Source organism: Diospyros lotus, chromosome 8 (genome assembly GCF_014633365.1).
Source record: "Diospyros lotus cultivar Yz01 chromosome 8, ASM1463336v1, whole genome shotgun sequence".
Taxonomy (NCBI): domain Eukaryota; kingdom Viridiplantae; phylum Streptophyta; class Magnoliopsida; order Ericales; family Ebenaceae; genus Diospyros; species Diospyros lotus.
The window spans coordinates 41,065,561-41,092,380 of record NC_068345.1 but is presented as its reverse complement, the minus strand read 5'-3'; the positions used below and the strand labels follow the sequence as shown (position 1 = coordinate 41,092,380).

At 36.6% G+C, this 26,820-nt stretch overlaps 2 protein-coding genes across 2 annotated transcripts; one reads left to right on the top strand and one right to left on the bottom strand.

Moving 5' to 3' along the window:
- Positions 1 to 449: 449 nt before the first annotated feature.
- Positions 450 to 4,966, bottom strand: LOC127807315 (probable UDP-3-O-acylglucosamine N-acyltransferase 2, mitochondrial). The gene is made up of 10 exons (XM_052345033.1): positions 4,683 to 4,966; positions 4,144 to 4,351; positions 3,641 to 3,717; positions 3,363 to 3,412; positions 2,374 to 2,438; positions 2,212 to 2,263; positions 2,065 to 2,135; positions 1,858 to 1,924; positions 894 to 965; positions 450 to 783 (listed from the first exon to the last, which is right to left on the bottom strand). Exons 1-10 carry the CDS (start codon positions 4,882 to 4,884, stop codon positions 727 to 729), a joined length of 921 nt encoding a protein of 306 aa, XP_052200993.1. The 5' UTR covers positions 4,885 to 4,966; the 3' UTR covers positions 450 to 726.
- A 10,072-nt stretch (positions 4,967 to 15,038) lies between these two features.
- LOC127808919 (cysteine-rich receptor-like protein kinase 10) lies at positions 15,039 to 17,990 on the top strand. Its single transcript, XM_052347655.1, has 7 exons — positions 15,039 to 16,045; positions 16,140 to 16,256; positions 16,345 to 16,532; positions 16,658 to 16,868; positions 16,965 to 17,202; positions 17,313 to 17,463; positions 17,553 to 17,990. Exons 1-7 carry the CDS (start codon positions 15,214 to 15,216, stop codon positions 17,847 to 17,849), a joined length of 2,034 nt encoding a protein of 677 aa, XP_052203615.1. The 5' UTR covers positions 15,039 to 15,213; the 3' UTR covers positions 17,850 to 17,990.
- Positions 17,991 to 26,820: the final 8,830 nt, after the last annotated feature.

Sequence of the window (26,820 nt, the reverse complement as noted above, 5' to 3'; positions counted from 1 at the left end):
TTGGTGAATATTTGTTTTGGTCAAATCTATATTTATGTTCCTGTATATGTGTATTTATATTTTTTTATTTAATTATTTAAATTTTTCGTTATTCTAATTACACTCTTCAATTTATACTTTTAAGTTAATTTAATCCCACCAATTTGATTTTTTTTTTTTGTGATAATTCAAAATTTTTATTATTTCAAATATATCTTGCAATCTATATTTTTTAATCAATTTAACCATTACACTTTAACATGAATAAAATATGACGTGTATTTTATTATTTTATTTTACTTTTTTTTTTTAATACATGAAAGTATAGGAGTTAAATTAACTTAAAAATGCAAGTGAAGGGATATAATCGAAATAATAAATAAAAATTAGTTATCACATAAAAAAAAATGTCAAAGTAAGGGGTTAAATTAATTTAAAAATCAAATTCATGAGTGTAATTGAAACAACGAAAAATTCGAATGACCACATGAAAATACATATACAAAACTATGAATTTCACCTATTTTTCTTTCTAATGTATGGTCACTAAAAGTCTTATTACATAAAATTTTTGTAAGAGACAGCTTGAAAGCCATTAAGCTAAGGCTTGCAGGAAGTAAAGAACGCACCCCCAAAACACAAGAAAAGCATAAACTTTCTCATGTTCTAAACTTTCAGTAAAAGAAACCTTCCAAAATGCAGTATGGAATACAAATTTTAATTAGTTTGTGATGAAGCCTCAAGAGCCTACTTCTGGGTGCGGCGGTTGATGGCGACTTGTCTCCTCCATTCACGAATGGGAACCTGCAGAAAGGTTTAAATACAGCCAAAATGATAATCAGAGACAAGGTTTGCCAAATATCAGAAAGTTTGGCAAATGGGCTGAATAAATTTTCAGATCAACATATTCTTACAGCAGGGAAGCCACCGTAATCTCCAGACTCCTTGATGTCCTTGGTGACACAGCTAGTAGCTGCTAACCGAACCTGCAGCCCACAAAATGTCAACTATTTTGGTGTAATGTCATTGAGTGGTTGTAACCAATTTTCAACTATGAGTCAGTTATATGTAATCTTAAGTCATTTTGAAGAAAGCATGGTCCATTATGCAGATATGACCACTGTTAGTAGGCAAAGGAGGAATTCATTTTCTTCACACTGGCAGAAACAGAGGTTTGGGGTATTTAATGATTCTTTTGCTTCATTTTTTGCGTCAGCAGTGTCAAAAAATGTTTCATGATAATCTAGCTGTACAAGAAAATTAGATGAAACAAGCATTAGAAACCCCTTACCATGCAGAAGTTGCAAAACACATAGCAAATTGGAAACCAACAATGTTAGCCATGGCCCATTGTGTAGCGTTTTTGCTATTTATTTTCTCACAAATAGACAATTTGTTGTTAAGAGACGATGCTATTACTTGGCCAAGAACCAACTTTTTTATCCATCAAAGAGTAGTTTTCCAAGAACCACCCAGAAGGAAAGAGTAGAGAGCAGCTGCCATGGTGTTTTAGTGTTTTTTTTTTTTTTCAACGGGTAGCCATGGTGTTGTAGGCAGAAAGTTCAGTGTTAGCCCCAGTAAGAAAGAGTAGAGAGCAGTTTCAAGTGAACCTATTTGAGGACAACGTAGTGATTCAAATGCTGCTGCAGAAGGAAAAACAAGAGAGCAGTTGCAAGAGAACTAACTTGAGAACAACAACATAGTAATTCAAGTTCCAGTTCCAGTAAATTAGGCATCAAGAGAAAATTAATCCAAGAGTTGTCCTATTCCATTGGGTATTGATAAAAATGGCGCTAAGGTAATTATAGTGATCTAATACATGGAAAATCAGAACATAAAGCACAGGGGAAGTGCCCTGATCAAGTAATTATTAAATACCTTTGATGCAATTGAGACATGATCACGAATTGCTACCCTTCCACCTAATGTTACATTGTCACCCATTCTATTACAGGAGAAAAGAAAGTTATGAGTCCTACGAACTTTGAAAGCCAAGTCCTATAACTACAGTAAATGGAAATTTTGTTTTAGAAAGCATTTTCTATAAATATCTTTATGTATTAACAGTAAAAATTAGCCACATACATTACTGAACCTGCAATACCAACTTGCCCACAGAGAATGCAACACTTCCCAATAACTGCATTATGAGCTATCTGCAAAGTGGCGCATACTGGCAGTTATGGACTGCAGAGAAAAATTTAATCAGCAAGGTAGGAAGCCAATACAGACCTGAACTAAATTGTCTATCTTTGTGTGATCTCCTATGGTAGTGTCTCTCCAACTGCACCAAAAAAGAATGCAACATAAAACACATTCTACAAAGTATGGCCAATTAAAGAAGCACTCATGGGGACCACGAAAGAGATACTTGAAGGCAACATAGTCTCTCACCTGCCTCTATCGATGCATGAATTAGCTCCTATCTCCACATGATGCCCTATCAGTACTTTCAAGAGCTGCCAATGGAAAGGGAATGGGGGGCAGGAAGGGGAGAGAAAAAAGGAGAACGTTCAGTTGAAATTTCAGAGGAGAAAATGCTCAATGCAGCTAATGTTATTACTAAAAGCCTAGGCAACAAAAGACAAAAATTTCAAGGATAACAAAACCAGCAGTCCTTTTAGCCAACATCAAGCAAGTTTTTTTGAGTAGTTAATTAAGCCCCTTCTGCTAGACATTTGTCTTGGAAGACAATATAGCCTCAATAGCCATCAAATGTCAGACACATGTTATCAAAGTCCATGAAGAGAAACGTGGATACACTTTTTCTCTGTTCATTAAGTGTGTTATAATATGTATTCATATGTTCTCAGTGTCAATTAATTATTAGTAGCAAGCTAATGAAGAACCAAAAACTTCCTCATGTCCTTCCACCTAGTTTCAGAAAATGAGCAATTTATGAAATGGTGCTTATCGAACATTTCCAGAGACCTCTATCAAAGTTTCCAAAAAGTGGTGAGAGGAAGCAAATATTTTCCGAATTGTCAATGTTCAATTAACATGCAGGAAAAGGCTTCCAACTTTAGGAAAAGTTTTACTCAACTTTATTCTCACTTCTAGAAAACCCAGGGATGAGTAATGTTGTGGGAGCAGTCTAAGATTTTCCCCTGGAGGGTCATGGCATCTGGGGGCAACTAATACGCCAGAAGGATGATCAAGAACTTAACATTTCTGCATCACATTGGATCAAATTTTAGAGAAATGATTGGGATAGCTTGACAGAAGAACTTGAGTAAGGAGTAGTGTCAGGTATAATGTATATATCTTGTGGTTCTTAAACAGTAAAATGAAGCATAATAGACCTTCAAGCTAATATTATAAACTAAAAGAATCATAAAGAAGCAATAATACTATGAACTTCAATTGACTTAAATGTCACTAACTTGAGGCTTCTTCACCATGTCCCCATGCTCATCCAGGAAAAAACCAAATCCTACAAGGTAACAACACTTGTCTTAGTTATAAATAATATCAAAATGCATTACTGAAGCTCATTAGGAGTGGCAGAATTAGCAATATGACTGCCCCTGCCCCCAAAATACTGGTGCATAAGAATAGAAAAGAAAATAAATCTTTCGGTTTTAATGTTAAAAAGGAAAAATCAATACATCTTCAACTTTCAACAATTATTATAAACAAAGTTCAATAAAACTGGCCATACCATCTTGACCAATGCATACGCCATTGTGGATAACACATGAATCGCCTATCGTGCAATTACTTAGTGCAACATTATACCTGGAGAGATGTCATAATTCAATCAAAATTAAAGAACAGTAATGATGAGATGATGGAATAAATTGCTAGTAGATATAACAAAATTATGAGTAATTGACTGCTATGACTAATCACTAATAGATTATAAGTAGATATCTAGTACGCATGTGCACATGGACAACTTGCAGCTCCAATCATGAGTAAACATGGTAAGGCTTAACGGTGCTGACATTAGATGATTCAGTGAAAGCTACCAATTTATATAGCCTGTGAGTCTATGGCAAGACAAACATCTAAAAGGCCGTATGAAATAGATAGTATCGTGCATACAAGAAAGCCTCACCACATAATCAACCTTAAAGAGTTATATCTACATTTTAGCCTTGTGAAGAAACAAAAACTTTGTAGAAGAAAGAAGACAGTTTTCAACAAACAAGTTTAGTATACCCGATTTTTGTTGATTGACCAACTGTAACAGCAGGTCCAATAATAGCTCCTGATCCAATTTGAGCATTTGCACTTATGACAGCCTTAGGATGCACTACGGCGCCAATTTCTATGAGTGCCGTAGCATCTATGCAAGCTGACTTGTGGAAGGTTCCACCTCCATTATGCCATTTCCGAAATCCTTCATCACCCCTTCCAGCATTCACGTCTAATCTTGAATTTGAAGTATACAAAAATCACCAGCTAAAACCATAATTATAAATAAAGTGATGCATGGAAGTACAACGTTTACTGAAAGAACTGTGTCGGAGATAGCATTCAACATAATGCAAGATAATAGTGAAATGAATCAGCTGCTATGCAGATTCTAAAAATGAAAAATTATAAGCAATAGAACCCAATAATCACCGTAGAGGCAATTTCACATACAACTGGAATGCAAATATAGACGGAACAACAACAAAACAAAAAACCAAAAACAGGGAAAGCTCAAAACTAGTCAAATGGGTGAACCAGCCTGGTTTTTTAAATTAACTCACCAAGGTTACGAGGGACAAACTTGGATTCGGATTGATCAGTTGAGCATACAGAGAAATGGTTACTACTAATACGGTGGCTGGAAAATATGGATCCTCGATATAAAAAGGCGCGACTTTCTTCAACGTATGCCGTCTTGAGGAGGAAATTGAAAACAGGGTTTGAAGAACCAATGCTGGCAGATCGTCTCAGGTAACGTGCCATACCTGCGAAGACTGCTCTGCAATCAAGTTTGAATCTTGCAGTTGTTCACTGCGGACAGTAACCAGTTAGTCATACATTGCATTACTTACCGTTAGGCTTCGGAACTATTATTTGTTTCACTTTTTACTAAATGAATCAATTTCTTTTCTTAATGAATCAATGAATTTTCAGTTAATACTTAATTCTATTATGTTTTTTTCTGATAATTCAATTAAGTACAATTTTTTATAATGTTAAAAAAATATATGAAAATTCACATTAGAAAAGGGTTACATCATTAAAGTCATCTTAGAAGTCGACTAATGTTAATTTATAATTTAATTTAAACCAGACAAAATTTTTAATAGTTGTCTAATAAGGTTTCAAACCAAGCAAAATCTTGAATTTCTTGGAGATTAGCGGGTAAAGGAACTCAATTCAACTAAAAGATATACACAAAATATTCTCTGAGACAAGATAAATATTAAACCTATAAATACAATCTAAATAGAAAAAGGTTTCAAAAAAAGCCAACTTACTCATATTAATTAAGTTTTGATGATTAACAAAAATATTTTTATGATATAAATATTTTTTACTCAAGCAAAAAAGTAAATTTATTTTAAATTAAAGAAAAATTACTTTTAAACATATTTTTTTAATCATTTATGTATTTAATTTTTTAAATTTTGAATTAAAGGAGAATTATTTTTATACATGTTTTTTTTATTCAAACAAAAGGTAAATTTATTTTGAATTAAAAAAGATTGCTTTTAAACATATTTTATTATTTTAATCATTTATATCTCAAAATCTTATATTTTAATTTTCAAATTTTAATTTTTCATGTAAAAAATAAATTTATTTTGAATTAAAGGTAGGACATGTTTTCTTATTGTTTGAGAAAGTCTAAACATTTTTTAAATTTTAAACTTCATATTAACTCTTTTTTTAGTGACTAAAATGCTTATAAATACTCCACAAACTCATTTTTTGAATATCCAAGTACTTTTATTGCATATTCAAAGCACCTGAAAACTTTCGAACGCTCTCAAGCAAAGCATTCAAACAATCCGAAGCTCTCGAAATATCATTGCACATCCACCGAAGAGCCACAAGGCAAGAGGAGAAAAATTCTTCAAGTTTTTTACGACAAATCCGAACTTCTCAATTTGATATTTCAAATTTATTTATTTATTTAAATATTATTGCCTTGTATAATTTGTTCTTAATTGCTTATTTGTGTCAAAGTATAGACAAATTATTTGTAACATTTAAATTACTATTGTGGACTATATAAGTTTTTTAGAATCATTAAAATCTAGATAAATCTAGTTTCCAATATAAGTTATGAAGAAAACTTTAGTGTAATAGTTGTCTAGAACCCATTGTAATATAGGTGTGTATCTAGTTTTCAAAGTGAGTTAGTATGGAAACTTTGGTGATTTTGATTTAGTGAAATCTTAAGGGTGGTTAGAGCTTGAGAGAGTGAAAGTGTGTGTGGAAACACTATAAATTGTGTTGTGTCTCAAATTATTTATTCTTGTTATATTTTGTGACTTGTATTAATTATTAATCTCAAATATAATTTATTATATTTATTAAATATATATTCTTAAATAATTATAAATAAAAAATATTTATTAAAAAAAAAATTAAACACTCAATTCATCACCTTCTTAAGTTGCCATATCTTAAGGGACCAACAACTTATTTGTTAAGTCCTTACCTTTAGGTGATTCCTACCCTTTACAGCCCTCAGCCTGAAGCAATTCTCCTTACTTGAGGTATAGGTACGTTCAAACCTAATGTAGAGGGTTATCGGATAAACATTCCAAGTCTCATGTCAATTGTTTCATCTTCATAAACTTAAAGAGATTTAGTTCAGTCTTCCAAATTTAGTAGAAATCAAATAATCTTGTGCTATATAGGTAAGAGATAGACTCGTTCTTATCATAATTGTCATCACAAATCTTAACCCAAAAGATAATAAAGATTATTGAGAGATGAGCTAAAGGTACAACATACAGATTATTCTCACAAGTTTCTAAGCTTTCTCTCAAATTCCTTGTTAGCTAAATATTGGAGCAGCATTATCTTGGTCAAGTCTGAAGATAGGCATTCTTATTTTTGTCTACTTAGATATCTTAAATCCAAATCAACGTAACATATTATTAAGATCTTGCTTAAATTCTAAATACAATTGGTGTCTAACTTATACGTTATCAATTTTATTTATAAAAAAAAAAAAATCAGTTTTTAAGTTTAGATTTTGTTTAGCTTTGAAAAAATACTTTAATTAAGAACCAACATAATCAAAATTATATAAGCTCAAAAAAATAAATTTTTAATCGGAATTATTGCTTGACTTTGTACGAGTCGACTTCCTAAATGTTTGTGAAAAGCACTAGCTTTCAAGCTACCAAAGACTTTGTTATGCATTTTCATGAATAAAAGAACTCATATTTCTAAGGACTCTTACCCACGGGCACAGGGCAGAGGTAGTGGATGGGTGAGGCATGTTGGAAACAGGAGTAGGTGGAGTCTTTTGTTTATTGAGTCAAATAATTTAAATATGATCCTCGTTGTTTAGGATAACGTTCACAGCTAGTAGGTGGGGCACAGGCCAGAGGTAGTGGGTGGGTGAGGAATGTTGGAAACAGGAGTAGGTGGAATCTTTTGTTTATTGAGTCAAATAATTTAAATATGATCCTTGTTGTTTAGGATAACGTTCACAGCGCGCGCGCCCCGGGGGGGGGGGGGGGGGGGGGGGGGGGGGGGGATTCAAGCATGGAATGCTCATCTAATTGGCCATTAATTTTTAATTAAGCTTTTACTTTGGAGGATTGTTTCTTGAATAGGATTATAATTGAGCGGAGCTGAACCAGATTTTTCTAAATTCAACTCGACTTGATAAATTTTAACATTGACTCGAGCTTGAGTTTGAGTTGAGTCTGGAAGATAGGCTTGAGCTCGAGCTCGAGCTCGAAATTTATCAATCAACAAATATAGAATCAACCTAACCTCATAAGTCAAAGGCGAGAGGCAACGAGCGATGATGGTAGGATTCATAAATGCAGCGAGAGATGGTGAAAACGACCACAATGAGAGATGGCAAGAGGCTTCAGCTTTCTTCTCTAAAGCTGACAGCGAGAGGCAATGAGCGGCGGTGGTAAGCTTCAAAGATGCAAATCAAAACAATGAAGAGGGCCACAATGAGAGACGGCAAAAGGCTGCGACGATTCCCTAAAATCGACAGCGAGAGGTAGTGAGCAGTCACAACTCTTCATCTGTTCTCTGCTTTTCCTTCTTCCCTCTTTTATCCTTCAAATTTCAATACACAGGCATTTGAGAATTGGGAGCACAATTAAGTTTATAGAAAAATAAGTATTTATAGGGTGTGTTTTTATAATTTGTAATATATAAAATATAAAAATTTTAATGACCCTTATTAACTATCAATATGATTATTATAATGATATTATTAAAATTCTAATAATAATAATTTTAATCATTATTATAAACTAATAATTTTAATCACTATTATAAAATATTATTAATGTTATGTCAGTTTATATATTTTTTTTGTAAATAAAATATTTAAAATGTGCATTTAATACTGTGTGTAATGATTAATTTTTTAAAATTTAATATGACGTTAGTAGAGTAAATTAAGTATTACTTGAGTGAGATATATAGTTATTAAGTACTAATTTTTTGAAATTTAAAGATACAAAATTATAAATACAAAGTTATTATTTTAATTCATAATTATTAATTAGTACTTAAATTAAATATTATAGTTACTCAACTAATGTAATGTACCACTTATTCGAATAACTATTTGGTTATTCAATTAATATTATTCTATCAATTAAGATAAGTATATAATCGATTAATCCCTTAAATGTTTAGATTTTACTTTATTAAAAATAAAAATTAGTCGAGTACAATATTTGTTAGTTGTTACTCAAATAAATATTTTCTTACTCAATTAAAATGATAATTATTCTATTAAGCTCTTACATTAATTGATTAATTTTAATTCACAACAAATCTTTTTATCAACACATTCTATTAAACTAAGTATTACTTGAGTGAGATATGCAGCTACTATGTAGTAATTTTTTGAAATTTAATGATACAAAAATACAAATATAGTGTTGTTATTTTAATCCATATTTATTACTTGATATTTAAATTAAATGTTAAAGTTACTCAACTAACGTACCATTTAGTCATTGAGTTGAATAATTATTTGGTTATTCAATTAATATCATTTTATCGTATATTTGAATAAGACAAGTATATAATCGATTAATTTTTTAAATGTTTAGGTTTTACTTGATTAAAAATAAAAAATTAGTCGAGCACAATATTTGTTAGTTTTTATTCAATTAAATATTTTCTAATTCGATTAAAATGATAATTAAACTATTAAACTCATTCATTAATTAATTAATTTTAAGTTACAACAAATCTTTATATCAACATATTCTTTTTATCAACACATTCTATTAATCATTTTATTCATGTATTTATAAATAAATATATTTAAGATTATAAATAATTTTATTTATACATTTATAAATAAGCTTATTCACGAGCCAACTCGCGAGCTTCTAATCGAGCCAGCTCGTGAGCCTTTAATCGAGTTAAATTGCCAACCACCATTTGAACCCGCTAGCGAGTTTATAATTGAACCAACTCATAAACTTATCAAGCCAAACTTTGATAAGCGCAAGTTCAGTTAATTAACAAATGGAGTTTCAAACTTAGACTCAAGCTCGGTTCATTTATTTTAACAAACGATCTTGAACAATCTTTTATCGAACTAAATACCAAACCAAGCCCCAAGGACTTGGGTCATTTGGAACCCTACCCTCAAAGTAAACACTCATCTCTTCTCTTCTTTTTTATTCATCTCTAAATAGAATAATTAAAAAGGGCGAGATCAAAGGAAGAAGGGAGCTGAGGGCTGTGTGTGAATAAAAAATTATTAATTCAAGCTCTACAGTCGTGTTGCACGTTCAGTCCACTAAGCACGTAACAAACTTCGGTAGCCCAGTCATTATGTTGAAATTTTTACAATAATGTCTTCCTTCTTTAGCATAGGAAACACGAAAAAGACCTCAATCAATGCACAATCTTCAACGGGACCACCCCCACCCTTCCAAAAAGCAATAAATAGTGGGCCTAAATCCAGGTCCTGAGCCTATGGAGATAGACTTTATCTTAGTGTGGTGATTCACACTCTCGAACGTATATAATGGATCATCTGTACAGGGATTTACAAAAATGTTAAGTTCATAAATAAATTTGATAAATAATTTTTATAAATTAATAAAATTTAAAATAATTTTATTTAAAATTAATAATAATCTAGAATAGTTTACTAAAAATTAATAATATATCTAGTCATTATTATTAATTTTAAATGTGACTACAGTGTGATATCAATTTATAAAGATTATTTAAAAGAGTTAGGTTACAACATTTTAAATGGTTACAACACTTTCCAAATTTTCATTGCACCCAACTGTAGTGTGAATCAGCTGAAAAGATTTGTTAACTTCAGCTTTTTTCTTCCTTTCCCGTCAAACAAAGTCAACCCACAAACAAAGAATATGGACATTCCCCAACACTGTTTTAATTGCCTTCTTGGAATCTATTAAATAAAATATGGTCATTTTGGAATATTTTGATTATTTCCTCATTTCAGCCTAATATATAATTTATTTTTTTTTGTTTTTTTCTCAAAATTTTGGTTCAATTAAGATGCATTGTAAATAAATTTGATTATATGATACATAATATAATATAATTATGTCTATTAGTTAATGAGATTGATGAAATATTAGTCGCACGTAAACTAGAGATAACTTTAAATAGGGTGAGCATTTAGTTGGTTCAATTATTAAAAAAACTAAATTATTTAAATTAAATAGACTAAATCTGTGACCAAGATTAAACGTTACCAACGGGAAGATGCTCCAACCAAAATATCGAACTTGTGTTAAAAATTAAATCAAATCAATTGAATAGATTCTTAAACATAATAAACCAAGAAAAATTGAAAAAACTGAATAGAACAAAAGAATAAAAAAATTAAAAAAATCAAAATAATAAAGTACAAAAACGACATCATTTTACCATTTTGATCAGTTCGGTTATTTTGATTTTTTTTCATAGGACCGAATCGAAGCGAAATAATTAAAATTATCAAACTTAAAAATTGAATTAAACCAATCACAACTTGAACCAATCCGAACAGACGATTTCAACCTATTCAATTCGATTATTTTGCTTTAACCAAAATATTATTTATCTCTAATTATTTCTGTTATTTCAGCCTATTATATAATTCAATTTTTTTTATTTTTTTCCCCTCAAAATTTTGGTTCGACTAAGATGCATTGTAAATGAATTTAACTATGATATTTTGTGTTGATATAATACACAATATAATGTAATTATATCTATTAGCTAATGATATTGATGAAATATTTGGTGCAAATAGAAGTGAGGCAAGTTTAAGTGATAATAATGCTGAAGGTAAATTGACTTTTATAAATTATTAAAATTAAAATTATTAACCCACAAAAAATAAAATTCTCACTGCTTTTTATTCTATTTATTTATTTTTTTCTAAATCAAATAGATAAAATAAATTAATAATGTATTACCTTTATTATTTTATTTCATTATTTTTGTAAGTATTTTATCTTTATCTAATCCTATTTTAATTTTTCAACATATTCCATTTGGTCAGTCAACTTTGTGGGCACAGCATGTCCATGGATGGTGCCCGGTGCCCACGCTCTATTAATTTTTTTAAATCAAATTTTAATTCAGTTATAAATTAAAATGAAATTTAGAAATACTATTTAAATACTTTTTTTAGATTTTTTATTAATATATTAGATATTTATATTGTTATATTTATGTGAAACTTCAAAACGTTGCGTTTAACGGAGGGGCAGGATGGTCATTTTGGCAACCCTCGGGGTCGCCCAAAACGGCAGTGTTTTGGGCCCTAGGTGTATGGCCAAAACGACAACTCCATTTGCCGTTTTGTTTGGCGTGCTTACCTTGTCGTTTTGCTTGCTGCTTACCTGATCGTCGATATTGCCTGCTGTGCCTTTATACAACTTGATCTCCACCGTTGGTGTCTTCTTTATATCCTCAACAGTGGCCTCGAGATCTGTAGTGTGCACAACCTCCGATTATCTTTCTCATGTTTGGTTTGCTCAATTTATTCTCTGTGTGTTTCTTTCTCTCTCTGTATAGTTTACGAATGTTTATTTTCTTTTTAAGGTTTGCGCTTCTAACCTGTAGTTCTATGGTTATGGGGCCAATTTAAGGTGAGAGTTGATTTTGTATAATGAGATTTGAGAGTGAGTCTCTGTATACTAAGGTTGTAATCGTTTTTGTCTCAATAATACAGTGAGCTCTCTTTGTCGGAGCTCAACGTGGACATAGCTCTCATTGACGGGTGAACCACGATAAAAAATTTATGGCGTTTTGGATTTGCTTTATTTTATTTGGTGCATGCTTACAGTATTGAATCTTCTGTGATTATTGTTTTAAATTTTTTGATCGAGAGTTGTTCAACCCAACATATATTAATTTGACGAACGATATAAAACACTTTATATTAATATGATATATATTTATTACATCAATATAACACACAATACAAAATACCAAATTCAAACGTTTAAATAATATTTTCAAATAAAGTTTAAGTCTTAAAGAGTGTTAAAGTAGATGTCGTAATCAGGGACCATGGTGGGCTTATTGTCGCTGCATTATTGGCTGTAAAGATAGTTTTGCATTATTATGACTCACGTGCAGCGTCCCTACATTTGCGGCGACTTTTTCCAACGACGGTGAAAAAATAACAGACTAACGAGTAAATTTGTGTTTGTATAGTCCGATTCCAACTGACTCGAGTGTGATTTTCGCCGAGATATTTTCTAAGGTGCATGGCTTCGGATGGTACCTAACGCATGATTTTTGAGTGATATCAAGAATCATTCTTTTTCGCAATTTAAGAGAGACTGACACGTGACACTCTTCCATAAAAACCATATATTATTTTACATTAATATAAGGGTAAATAGTAAAAAAAACTTAATTTTTTTACGAATTTATAAATTTATCTAAATATTTTAATTTTAATAATTATATTTTAATTATTTCAATTAAATACAATTTTATCTAATACTTGAAATTAATTTAAGAGACGTGCATCATTATTACGTGGTAAACCACATGTCATAAATATATATATATATGTATATATATGAATGAAATCTACATCTATAATTTTATTTTTTTAATATGTGTATATGTGAGTTTTATTTATATATATTTTTTATGATAGGTGGTGTGCCACATCAGAATGACACACGCCTTTTAAATTAATTTATTAGATAAAATTACAAATAATTGAGTTAATTTGGATACAATTACCACAATTAAAACGTTTGGATAAATTTGTAAATTTGTGAAAAGATTTGAGTTCTTTTTTGCTATTTGCCCTTAATATAAACATACCACATCTTTAGCCAAATTTATATTTTTGCTCTTATACTTTTATGTTTTTGTGATCATTTAAATTTTTCATTGTTTCGATTACACAACAAAACCTAATTTCTAAGTTAATTTAACCCTTATACTTTGCTCTTTTTTTGGTGTGGTAATCTAAATTTTTTATTGTTTTGATTATACGTATTTACTTGCTTTTTTAACTTAATTTAATCTTTGTACTTTTATGTGTAAAAATATATATATAAAGTGAGATAACAAGATATACGTCACACTTTTTTCATATCAAAATACAATGATTAAATTGATTCCAAAATATAAGTTCAGTAAAGGCACGTTTGATTGCCTATATTTTTCATGGAAAATGACGATTTTTCGTTTAAATTCTCATTTTTGTAGTGTTTGATTAGCTAAAATTTTCAAGAAAAATAAGTTTTAGTTTTCGGTCACGTGATGCGAATTTTTCACTTTTGCTAGAAATGGTTTTCCTAAGAGGGGCTAATTTTACATTTCTAGGGAATTCACTCACCGCGACACAGCACCAGCACCCAAATTCATTGCTTGTCCACCTTGATTTCTCTAGGGTTTTCCTCTCCTATTCGAGCCGGCTTCGTCCCCTTCTTCTTTGTCGCCATCCATCGTTGAAGTCAAGCCTTGACTCGGGCTTCGTCGCCAGTCGCCATCCACCGCTAAAGACGAGCTTCGTATTAGGCTTCCTTGCCATCTCCGTAGAAGACCATCTCCGATTTCGAGTTTCAGAGTGGCATTTTCACAGTGACAAAGCAAGAGAGAGAGAGAGAGAGAGAGACTCACAGTAACGATAGTGCGACAACAACGGCAGAGATGAGCGTGTCAGGGTAATAGGCTACAACGTTTGGGACTGACCCAGATGGTGACTGTGGAGTTGAAGGAGTCGATGGCGAGAATCTAGTTGTTGGGCATGCTGACGACGACTCGTCGTTGGCGTCGTAGAGTCGGACATGACCGATCTTCTACACCTTCAGAAACGCCAAGAAACGACTATGGCGGGATAAAGACAGAGAAGGTGAGAGAGTGGGTTTGGGTTTCTTTTTATTGTTGTTTTATTGAATTTCATGGAAAATGATACATTTTCTATGAAAAATAATGCCTATCAAGTACGAAATGTCAAGAAAATGACTAAATTCTATAGAAAATATTATCAATCAAACACTAAAAGATGAAAAATAATATCATTTTTTAAGTAGAAAATTATACCAATAAAACAATTTAAACTTCTAATTTTCAGGAATTCATTTTTTTTCAGTTCAAATTTCACCCTTAGAATCAAACGCACCCTAATAGTGTAATCGAAATAATAAAAAGTTTAAATTGTTATATAAAAAAAAGTTAAAATATATGAGTTATATTGACTTGAAAATGCAAGTCCAATAATGTAATAGAAATAATAAAAAGTTATAGTTGTTATATAAAAAAAAAAATTATAAAGGTTAAATTTATTTAAAATGCAGATTTATAAATATAATTGAAATAATAAAAAAATTAAATAATTATAAAAAAATAAAAATATAGGTTTTGCTTACGTTGGGCAGAATTATTATGAAAATTATTTGGTCGTATCACTGTCTTCCTGTGAGTGGGCAAGTGGCTACGAAGATTCCCCGTCGTTTTAACTTTCTTCCGACGGAAAATTGTTGCTTGACAAGTCGGAACGAATTTTCCCAAGAAAGAGATGGGTATGCCGCCTTAGTCAAATTTGGCTAATTTATAAGCTCATGGTAAAGCATACTTGAAGCTTGCTTAATCATAGCGTTATTCATGGCTGCAGCCAATCTGTGTCCCTTAGGAACACTTGTGATTCTCTTCATCCTTCCTTGTTCTCTGCTTCTTGTTATGCCAAACTCTACGACCATCGCAGGAGCAGCGGCGCTAGAAGTATTGAGACAATTATGCCCAGACGGGCCAGACACCGCGAAGTACACCGCCGGCAGCCAGTTTGAAAGGAACCTCGATCACCTCCTCCGATCACTTCACAACAAAAACTCCATCTTCTCCAACGACACTCAGGGCCACGGGCCGGACAAAGTTTACGGCCTCTACCTCTGCAGAGGCGATGTGGGGCTAAAAGACTGCCGGAATTGCATCGACATGGCAAGCAAGGAGATCGTAAAGCAATGTCGCTTCAAGAAGGAGGCAATTATATGGTACGATCAGTGCTTGATTCGCTACGCCAACAGATCTTTCTTCTCCACCGTGGAGCCATCGCCAAGATTCGTTCGGTATAGCGCTTATAATAGGATAAACCCAGAAAACTTCAGTGTCATTTTCGACGGCGTGTTTCACAATCTGACCAATCTGGCGACCTCCAATCCTCCTAATTACACCAATTACGCAAGCAGTGAAACTGGCATCACTACTGTTGAGACGTTGTACAGCATGGTGCAGTGTACGCCGGACTTGTCGCCGCCGTATTGCCGGAATTGCTTGTCGGCTGCTATGAAGGCGATTAAGATCTCGGCGCTAAACGTGAGTAGAGGAGGGAGAGTTTTCTCTCCGAGCTGTAATCTAAGGTACGAGACCCTTCCCTTCTTGGAGGGCCCTCAATTAGGTCATTCTCCCCCAACAATCCCCACTGCCGACGGCTCCAATGGTGCGTTCTCCCTGTCTCTGTGTTTGATGCACCAGTAAAGTAGAAAAAAAGTCTATCACCTTTACAATCTAGTGTTTAATTTTCTTTTGAGAAGGAAGCAAACGGAGAAGAGTTACCATCTTTACCAGCACAAGTGTATCAATGGTATTGCTCGGGATAGCATTGATGGCTTATTATATTTACAGATATAGCAGGAAAGGAAGAGAGAAAGGTAATTAATATTGTTAGTCCTTCCCTCTCGAGGGTTATCACAAGCCTGGTACAACCGATTATGTCAATTAATTATGTTTTCCACGTAGAGGAAGAAGGTAGCCAAGAAGTTCAATTATTGAGCTTGAGAGGAGAAATGCTTGGCCATGACCACAACACTGATCAAACAAAATCTCAAGAGTTTCTTACCATCCAACTGGATGTTATACTTGCAGCCACATCGCATTTTTCTGAGCAAAATAAGCTTGGAGAAGGAGGGTTTGGTTCGGTTTACAAGGTAACTATGTTTCCTATATATTTATTATCATCATTGTTGACAATATCAAACTTTGAATAATCTCTTCTCATGAGCACCAATCACTTCAATAGTAATGAATTCTGTGAACTGAAAATTGGTTACAGGGTACATTATTGGATGGCCGGGAGATCGCGGTTAAGAGGCTCTCAACAACTTCTGGCCAAGGATTAGAAGAGTTTAAGAATGAAGTTACTTTGATTGCAAGATTACAACATAGGAATCTTGTCAAACTCCTTGGTTGTTGCTTAGAGGGGAACGAGTCATTGCTCGTTTATGAGTACATGCCCAACAAAAGCTTAGATGTCTGGCTTTTTGGTAACCAATCTAATGTTAATACAACCAAATTACTATTGAGAACTAATTTTTTAAAATCTGAATTAACTTGAATATTGTTTGGTGTTTAATTGTTAGATTCAACTAAAGCTGTGGAACTAGACTGGAATAGACGTCTTCTCATTATTAATGGAATTGCCTGTGGCATTTTGTACTTACACGAGGATTCTCGACTCAGAGTAATTCATAGAGATCTTAAAGCTAACAATATTTTATTGGATAGCGAGATGAATCCCAAAATATCAGACTTTGGAATGGCAAGAATTTTTGGAGGAGATCAAAGTGAAGCCAAAACAAAGAGAGTAGTTGGAACACAGTAAGTAATTTGTCATTTCTATTTTCATAAAGTATTAATGGTCTTAAAATAAATGTAATTATTCTCATCATTTATCTTGAAAATTCTTATGATGATTTATTCTAAAACAGTGGATATATGGCTCCAGAATATGTCATGGATGGACTATTTTCTATGAAGTCTGATGTATATAGTTTTGGAGTACTATTGTTAGAGATAATAAGTGGGAAAAAGAGCACTAGCCGTTGCGTATCTGAAGACGATTACAACCTCCTCACTCTTGTATGTTCTTAACTATCCACCTTTCTTATAACAAGAAGCATATATAACTGAAAAAAGTTTCAGTTCCAATTTCTTGTAATAATGTGCAGGCATGGCAACTATGGAATGAAGGGCAAGCATTACAACTCATGGACCCATCACTTGCAAATTCATCAGAATCAATCGAAGTGTTGAAGTGCATACATATCGGATTGCTTTGCGTCCAACAAGATCCAGCCAATAGACCCACCATGTCTTCAGTAGTTGTTATGTTAGGAAGCAATAGTATTGCGACGCTTCTTCAACCCACACAACCAGCCTTTTTTGTTGGACGAGTTGTCTTGGGATCAATTCAGACCCCAATCTCTGTTAATGAGGTAACTGTTTCAACTATATTGCCTCGGTGACTAAACATGAAGAAACTTTTGTTCTTTTTGTTTTTTCAATTATTAGAAATAGAATTATATATAAATAATCTCATTGATTGTGTCTTGTAACACTCTCAAGTTGATTTATAGATTTATTGTCTATAATCTCACTGATTATAACTCTTGTTCTTACCAATTGTTAATTTATAGATTTATTGTCTTGCACAATCACTATTTTTGCTATATTTTTTTTCCTTGGTACTTATTTTGACATTTAAAAGATAAATTATAGCAGAGGCATTTAAGCCTCGATTCAAACCAAAAAACTAGACCAAACGAGATTGGAAAACTTGATTTGATCCCAAGACCAAATAACTTCAATTAAAAAATTTTGAAAAATCGATCATATGGAAGATTAAATAAATACAGCAATGCATACACTCTTGTATGTGATTGAACTGGTTTGGTTTGGTCCAATCAATTTTTTTTGTCAATTTCGATTTTGATTTGGACCAATTGAACAGGCCTAAATGATAGATTTGGTTTTATATCTATTATTTTCATTTTAAATGATTATTTTTATTATTTTTTATTTTAATACGAGTATGTATAGTAATTCTCTGTCTAATGTGATTACAAATTTAACAAAATATCATTTGTTAAAAGAAATAACTGCTTCCTTTTAATATTTTATCTAGTCTAGCAAAACAAGAAGAGTATTTTATATAATAATATTTGATTAATATGGAAAGAACATGAAGTGTGCTTTTGCAACGAAATGCTATTACTTTCGAGAGATTGGGTGAAAAGGCCTTGAAATTGAATAAGGCGGTGGCCACAGAGAGAGGAGAAAAGCAGGGGTTCTCTGTCACAAGAAACGTGACGCTCCTGTATTGGCCCGGTCCACAGGCAGAGCCGACGGACCGATCCAGCGTAGAAAAGGAAGGAAGAAGTGGGGGTGTTAAAAAAATCGACAAACCATATAAATCGACCAAATCCAACTGCATTCATGGTTTTTAGAGGGGGAGGTCTGACGCAGTTTAAGAAAATCTTTAAATTATGTAATTTGCAGTTTGAGAATTTCTTGATTCGATTTTGATAATGTAACGGTCGATCACCATTTTCTGTCTCTGTCAGAACACTTGCAATGGAGACGAGGACTCGCTCCCCCGATTTATTTCCGACGATTAAGTTAGGTTACCATGTGTCTCCATGATCTTCGGGATAGCTTCTTTGTCTCCATGATTTTCGGCAGGATGCTTGATCTTGAAGAACTCGGAGAATTCCTTAACGAGCCACAAGCCAACTAGCGTGGTGATACATATCTGCCATGTGTCCCCCCTAGACCCAAGCAGGATAACGTCGGTGAAGTGCCTTTTAACGGACACGTGGCATTGTTGTCAATGGTCACATACCCAGGGCATTGGAGTAATTATGGACCAGAGGATATTTCCCTCATCACTTGCCCCCTCACTCCTTGAGCGCTTCGGCTTGAATGGCTCTAGGAGTGCTGAAATCTCCAAAGCTTAGCTCCCTTTCATCCCGGGGGTCGATGTCTACAAGGCTTGAAAAGATGGGATGCATTTTCCCTCATGTATGTCTGGAGGGCACGGGTATCAATTTGCTTTAATGGCAATACCTCTTCCCAAGGCGTTGTCCAAACCTTTTCGTCTTTCGAGCCGAGCCAATTTTGGGTTGTTAATGCTCATCATTACTTGCCCTTTGGCTTTCTACCTCTACCGTTTAAATATGAGTTTCTTACCCTTCTGTTCGTTCCTTCTTCCGACTCTCCTCAGCTTTAGTCTATTGTTGCGCTATCGAGCATTCTTTTTCTCTCCGTATTTTCTTCATTCTCCTTCCTCAATCTTTCTGTGATGGCGATTACCGGCTCTGGATGTTTTAACTCGACTGGCGTGGAGCTCGTTGAGTGGGGTGCTCGTTGAGTAGGAAAAACACCCTACTGCCTTCATTCGTTGCCAATGGATGAGTGAAACGGAGTGTTAACAATTTCAAGAGAAGTACGCGATTCTGGATAAGAGTGGGAGGTGGAGTTCAACACCCATCTCCAAGTGTGCCAACCCATCGTCGGTCGACTCTGTATCTATAAGTGCGCCTTTGACCGGGGTTTTCGGCTACCTCCTCGTGGAAAAGTTAAGTCGCTTCTCCAACATCTTACCGTCGTCCCTGCTCAACTATCCCCTTTCGGGTGGAGATATCTAATGGGCTTCATCGTCATATGCCATACTGCCAAGGTGGAACCCACGGGAGAGCTCTTTGATTATTTTTTCACCACTAACCGCGACCCTGGTGGTTGGATTTCAATTTCACCACGAGTTGTAAAATAAGACTGCCTTCTTAGGGCTAAGGAGCGTCCTGATCCGGATATCCTCGCCACCTCACTCATGTTTTCTAAAGGGTCCAAGGATTCAGATGACTAGAAGGAGCGTTTCGTTTTCGTCCACCCCAAAGCGTCCAACTTCGCCCAAGAAGTCTGGTCGGTGTGCAATGGGTGGACTTTATATACCAAACACAAACGTTCGAACATTGAAGCTATCAAAGAACCAGCTACTCGGATCATGGGCCCTAGCCAGGACTGGAAAGAGAATTGGCTCATTAACCCAATGCTCAGCTAAACGGGCTTGGATGGTGATAACTGTGAGTGCTAACTTTCGCCTTCTTTCCTTTTTGTTCTTCCATCTCCTTTGTTTTCTTCATCGATATTGACCTTCTTTATTTTTCTTCGTGCAATTGAAAATATTTGGGAGATAACTTATTCTCCTATCACGAAGGGAATGGTCTTAGACTTCCTGGAGAGCAAGGGCCCCTCTGCCCTTTCCAAAAGCAAGAAGAACTCCGAGAAGGCTCCTAAACCTTCTCAAAGCCGTGGACCTTCAGCACCGCCCGAGTAGGCCTCGAAGAGCACTAAAAACAAAAAATCCTCAACTTCGTCTTGATCAAGAAAGATGGCGGAAGGGGACCCTCAGACCTTCCAAGAGGCTCCCAAAGACAGCACTGAGGCGTGCTTGAAAGACCCTTCCACGGGATCACCTGCCCTCGGGAATAGGAAAAATCCCTCTCCCATTCAACAATCCATTACCACAGCCCTCGCCTCCATGTAGAGCCCCTCTAGTGAGGACACTGAGACCATTTCTCAAGCTTTAGAGGCAGCTAAGGTGCAAGCCTAAGGCGGTCGGCCTCTTGCAGGTACAAAGCCCCCCTCGATGCCTTCTAGCATTCCTATCCCTTCTATTTTCAAGTGGATTTTAACACCACTGGCACCAGAAGGGCGCCTAGAACTGACAGGAGAAACTTCGCTAGAGGGGGCTTACACTCTGTTGGCAGGAGAGATAATAGCTCGAAGGGCGAAGCGGCAAAGAGTAGAGCCTACCTCTCTCCCCCTTTCATCCCAGGCGACTTCCCCCTCTAAGGCGGCCGAGGCTCCTGTTGAAACTTTGGCTATTTGCCGTATCTCTCCCATTGCCAGCGAACCAAATTATTATGCCGAGATTCTCAAGGTAACTTGCCTCCACCTCCCCTTTTGAATTCGTCCGCCCCAAAACGTCCAACTCAGCCCAAGAAATCTGGTCGGTGTGCAATGGGTGGACCTTAGATACCAAACACAAACGTTCGAACATTGAAGCTATCAAAGAACCAGCTACTCGGATCATGGGCCTTAGCCGGGACTGGAAAGAGAATTGGCTTATTAACCCAATGCTCAACCAAACGGGCTTGGATGGTGATAATTGTGAGTGCTAACTTTCGCCTTCTTTCCTTTTTGTTCTTCCATCTCCTTTGTTTTCTTCATCGATATTGACCTTCTTTATTTTTCTTCGTGCAATTGAAAATATTTGGGAGATAACTTATTCTCCTATCACGAAGGGAATGGTCTTAGACTTCCTGGAGAGCAAGGGCCCCTCTGCCCCTTCCAAAAGCAAGAAGAACTCCGAAAAGGCTCCTAAACCTTCTCAAAGCCGTGGACCCTCAGCACCGCCCGAGTAGGCCTCGAAGAGCACTAAAAACAAAAAATCTTCGACTTCGTCTCGATCAAGAAAGATGGCGGAAGGGGACCCTCAGACCATTCAAGAGGCTCCCAAAGACAGCACTGAGGCGTGCTTGAAAGACCCTTCCACGGGATCACCTGCCCTCGGGAATAGGAAAAATCCCTCTCCCATTCAACAATCCACTACCACAGCCCTCGCCTCCATGTAGAGCCCCTCTAGTGAGGACACTGAGACCATCTCTCAAGCTCTGGAGGCAGCTAAGGCGCAGGCCCAAGGCGGTCGGCCTCTTGCAGGTACGAAGCCCCCCTCGATGCCTCATAGAATTCTTATCCCTTCTATTTTCAAGTGGATTTTAACACCACTGGCACCAGAAGGGCGCCTAGAACTGACAGGAGAAATTTCGCTAGAAGGGGCTTACACTCTGTTGGCAAGAGAGATAATAGCTCGAAGGGTGAAGCGGCGAAGAGTAGAGCCTACCTCTCTCCCCCTTTCATCCCAGGCGACTTCCCCCTCTGAGGAGGCCGAGGCTCCTGTTGAAACTTTGGCTATTTTCCGTATCTCTCTCACTGCCGGCGAACCAAATTATTCTGCCGAGATTCTCAATGTAACTTGCCTCCATCCTCCCCTTTTGAATTCTTTTCACCCTGGTAAGCCTTAATCCTTATTTTGTCCCTGTTCTTCAGAACCTCTCGGGTTTTCAAGATTTGATTGCCCAACGAGAGTTAGGGTTCCGAACCCGAATCATCTCTCTAGAGTCTGAGGTTGAAAGGCTTCGAGGGCTCGAGTCGCTTTCTTCAAAACTAGTAGATCTTGAGCATAGCGTATATATTCTCACCAAATCGGTCGAGCTAGCGCAAGAAGAAGTAAGACTTGCCAACAAGGCTGAGACTCAAGCTCGCGAGGATCTGGAGTTAGCTTAGAGAAATATGCTAAAGGCCCATCAAGCTAACTCTAGACTCAGAGAGGAACTAGACGCTATGAAGAGTGCAAATGACCTGCTCAAAGATAATATAAAGAAGCTCACTTTAGAGCTAAAGGAGGCCAAGAAGGGACAAGTCGAGGTGTTGGAGTCATATTCTCGATGCAAGTATGACCTTCGCACTGCTCATACCCAACTCCAATTCGCACTTAAGGATGCCCACGTGGCCTTTCAGAACTGCTGCGAGGATTTTCGAAGCTTTGAAGCTTATGCTGCGGAATTGGAAGGAGTCCTTTAGGGAGGGTTTGAGCATATGAAGAAGCTTACCAATGAGCGCTCCTCAAACCTGGACGTGGACTCCATCCCCTTCGACATTACCGCCGCCTTATCCTCTTTAGAGTATATATCTTTGTATTCAAACTTGTTGTTATACAAACTTGTTGCTGCAATAAAATTTTAACCTTCTTTTGCCTGACTTTTGGAAATTTTCTTGAAATGTTTCCTTGCTAATTTAATTTCCCCTATTTCTCATCGAGGATTATAAACCCCTTAGTTTGCTCTTACCAAGGGTTGGGCCCCCCGAGGATCATATCTGATCCCTCTGTCTTTGCCGAGGACCTTTAAATCTCTTAAGGATCTGGTCTGATCCTTTTAATTTTGTTGATGGCTCGAGCCTTCCGAGGATCACATCTGATCCTTTTTATTTTTGTCGAGGGTTTGCGCCCCCTGAGGATCACATCTAATCCTTTTATTTTTGTCGAGGGTTCGGGCCCCCCGAGGATCACATCCGATCCCTTTATTTTTGTCGAGGGTTCGGGCCCCTCGAGGATCACATCTGATCCTTTTAATTTTGTCGCGAGTTTAAGGCCTTCCCAAAGTTAGGCTTATTTTTGGTCAGGTGTAGTCCCCTAGGTTTTTTGAGACGAAGAGCCTTTACTGATAGGAGAGAGAAAGAAAATGTTTATTTTAGAGTAATACATGAAAATCATAATAAAGAAAACATTACTGATAGAATTTCCTTAAATTCTGCACATTCCAAGCATTTTTAACTGGTGCGCCCTCGGGGGTCTGGAGTTTGTAAGCACCAGAGATGAGAACTTTCACTACCTTGAATGGACCTTCCCAATTCAGTGTAAGCTTATTCACTTCTCGGGCCCCTCGAACATTTGCTCACCATAATACCCAATCTCCAGGAAGAAAATTCTGTGCCTTTACTCTTCGATTGTAGTATCTTTCTATACGTTGATTGTAGGCAGCTTGCCGAATCTTTACTTGATCACAAAGTTCATCAAGGAGATCTAAGTTATCCCTTAGACTCTGCTCATTGGATTCTGGATTGAAAAGCTCAACCCTTAGCGTAGGTACTCCTATTTCAATTGGGATTAATGCTTCCGACCCGTAACACAAGCTGAAAGGGGTTTCTCCCGTGGATGCCTTCATAGTGGTCTGGTAAGACCATAGGATTTTTGGTAATTCTTCCACCCAGCTGCCGTCTACCTTGTCCACTCGCACTTTTAAACCATGCAGCAAGGTTTTGTTAGCGAGTTCAATTTGTCCGTTGGCCTGTGGATGGGCTACCGAAGTGAACTGTTCCCTTATCCCTAACTCCTGGCACCATTCCTGGACAGATCGATTAATAATCCGAGTGTCGTTATCAGATATTAGTACTCGAGACATCCCAAACCGATAGACCATATTTTTCCACAAGAATTGCTTGACATGCCGAGCGGTGATAGAAGCAACCGGTTCGGCTTCAACCCACTTTGTAAAATAGTCAATGGCAGCTATGATATACTTAACCTGCCCAGCTGCTGGAGGAAAATGCCCTAAAATATCGATTCCCCATTGAGCAAAGGGGCAAGGTGTAGCCAGATGAGCTAAGGTGACAGCCGGTACATGAACCAAGTTGGAGGTTCGTTAGCATCTGTCACAGGTCCTGACTAGCTGCTCTAAGTCCTTTACCATCGTTGGCTAATAGTATCTCTGCTGAAGAGGTTTTTGGCTAAGGGTTCGAGCTCCAGTATGACTTCCGCATATGCCTTCATGAATTTCCCTCAGGATGTAGTCTGCTTCGTGAGGTCTGATGCACTTGAGCAACGCCTGTGAGAATGATCTCCTATAAAGCTCCCCATTAACCAACACAAAGCTTCGCGACTTCCTTCTAACTTCTCGAGCCTCTGAATCATCCTTGGGGAGTTTCTCCTCTCTCAAGTATAACAACAAAGGATCCATCCAGCTAGGCTCGTCATCTATGGATAATTGATCATTGACTTTTTCGATACTCTTCTGTGGTAGGGACTCAATTCGAATTTCTCAAGAGCTTGTAGGAAAAAAGAAAGAGACAATTCGAGACAATAGATCCGCCTCTATATTCATGGCCCGAGGGACATACTCCACCTTTACATACTGCAAACGTGCGATTAAGTCTCTGACCAAGGCTAGGTATCTTACCATGTGGGCTTCTCGAGCCTCATATTCCCCATTTACTTCCTGCACTACCAAGTTAGAGTCCGAACTCACCTGGACTCGACGAGCTCCCAACTGTTCGGCTAATCTCAATCCCGCCAACAGAGCCTTATATTCTGCCTCATTGTTAGATGTCTGGAACTCAAAATGCAAAGCACAAGGCCATGCCTGCCCATCGGGACTTTTGATCATCAAGCTTGCTCCATTGCCTCCCGAGGTTAAGCTCCTATCTATAGCCAATATCCATGGCTTTTAATCCTTCTTTGAAGCTTTTGAGGACCCTATCCCTTCTGCAATGAAGTTTGCCAATGCCTGAGCCTTGATAGCCAGCCGAGGCTTGTACTCAATATCAAAAGTTGTAGGCTCCATTGCCCATTTCAACATCCTTCCAAAGAGCTCATGCTTGCTAAGAACCTACCTCAAAGGTTGGTTAGTAAGCACAATAATCGTATGAGCTTGAAAATAGGGCTGAAGTTTTCTTGCCGAGATTATCAAGGCAAAAGCTAGCTTCTCCATGGGAGGGTACTGAACCTCCGCCCCTGTCAACTGCTTACTACCATAGTAAACGAGCCTCTGCCTCTTATCTTCTTCACGAATTAGCACCGAACTCACGGTTTCCTCAACTATCGCCAAATAGATGTACAATGGTTCTTCTGGCAGTGGCTTCGTGAGAATCGAAGGTGTGGCCAGATGCTCCTTCAGCTTGTCAAAAGCTTCCTGACATTTAGCATTTCATACAAAATTCTTTGCTTTTGATAGGACCTTATAGAAGGGAAGGCCTTTTTCTGCCAAGCAAGAGAAGAATCTCCCCAAGGCTGTCATTCTTCCCGTAAGGCTTTGTACTTCCTTGACATTCCTTGGGGCTGGCATGTCCATAATGGCTTTAACCTTCTCTGGGTTTATCTCAATCCCTCGGTGGTGCATTATGTAACCCAAGAACTTTCCTACAGAGATGCCAAAAGCACATTTGACAGGATTAAGTTTTATATGAAACTTACGAAGGGTTTTGAAGCACTCATCCAAATCTTCTGGATAATGCTCAGCAACAAGGCTTTTCACCAGCATATCATTTACATAAGCTTCCATATTCCGCCCGAGCTGGTGTTGAAAAAGCTTATTCACCAAGCGCTGGTAAATAGCTCATGCATTCTTTAAACCAAAGGGCATCACTGTGTAACAGTAAGTTACCTGATTGGTGATGAATCCCGTCTTCTCCTGATCCTCCGGGTGCAAAGGAATCTAGTGATACCCCTGAAAGGCATCCAAGAAACTCATAAGCAAACAACCGGCAGTTCCATCGATTAAGGCATCTATTCTCGGAAGGGGGTAGCTATCCTTCGGGCAGGCTTTATTAAGGTCAGTGAAGTCAATGCAAAGCATCCACTTGCTCTCCCCTTTGGGCACCAACACGACATTCGCCAACCACTCCGGATAATCAACTTCTTGAATATATTGTGCCTCTGTTAACTTTGCCACTTCTACCTCAATTGCTCGTGCTCTATCAAGGGCGAAGCTCCACTTCTTCTGTTTAACAGGTCGGAAACCTAGTCGTATTCCTAACTTGTGCATTATAACTTCCGGATCTACTCCCGACATGTCCTGAGCAGTCTATGCGAAAATGTCT

Excerpts from the sequence above, each read along its gene's own strand:
- LOC127807315 (XM_052345033.1), bottom strand. The coding sequence starts at position 4,884 with ATGGCACGTTACCTGAGACGATCTGCCAGCATTGGTTCTTCAAACCCT. Across the intron at positions 2,136-2,211 it reads AGATAGACAATTTAGTTCAG|ATAGCTCATAATGCAGTTAT; the intron begins GTCTGTATTGGC and ends GCCACTTTGCAG. Across the intron at positions 1,925-2,064 it reads GGTATTGCAGGTTCAGTAAT|AATGGGTGACAATGTAACAT; the intron begins GTATGTGGCTAA and ends CTCCTGTAATAG.
- LOC127808919 (XM_052347655.1), top strand. The coding sequence starts at position 15,214 with ATGGCTGCAGCCAATCTGTGTCCCTTAGGAACACTTGTGATTCTCTTC. Across the intron at positions 16,046-16,139 it reads CACTGCCGACGGCTCCAATG|GAAGCAAACGGAGAAGAGTT; the intron begins GTGCGTTCTCCC and ends TCTTTTGAGAAG. Across the intron at positions 16,869-16,964 it reads CTTAGATGTCTGGCTTTTTG|ATTCAACTAAAGCTGTGGAA; the intron begins GTAACCAATCTA and ends TTTAATTGTTAG.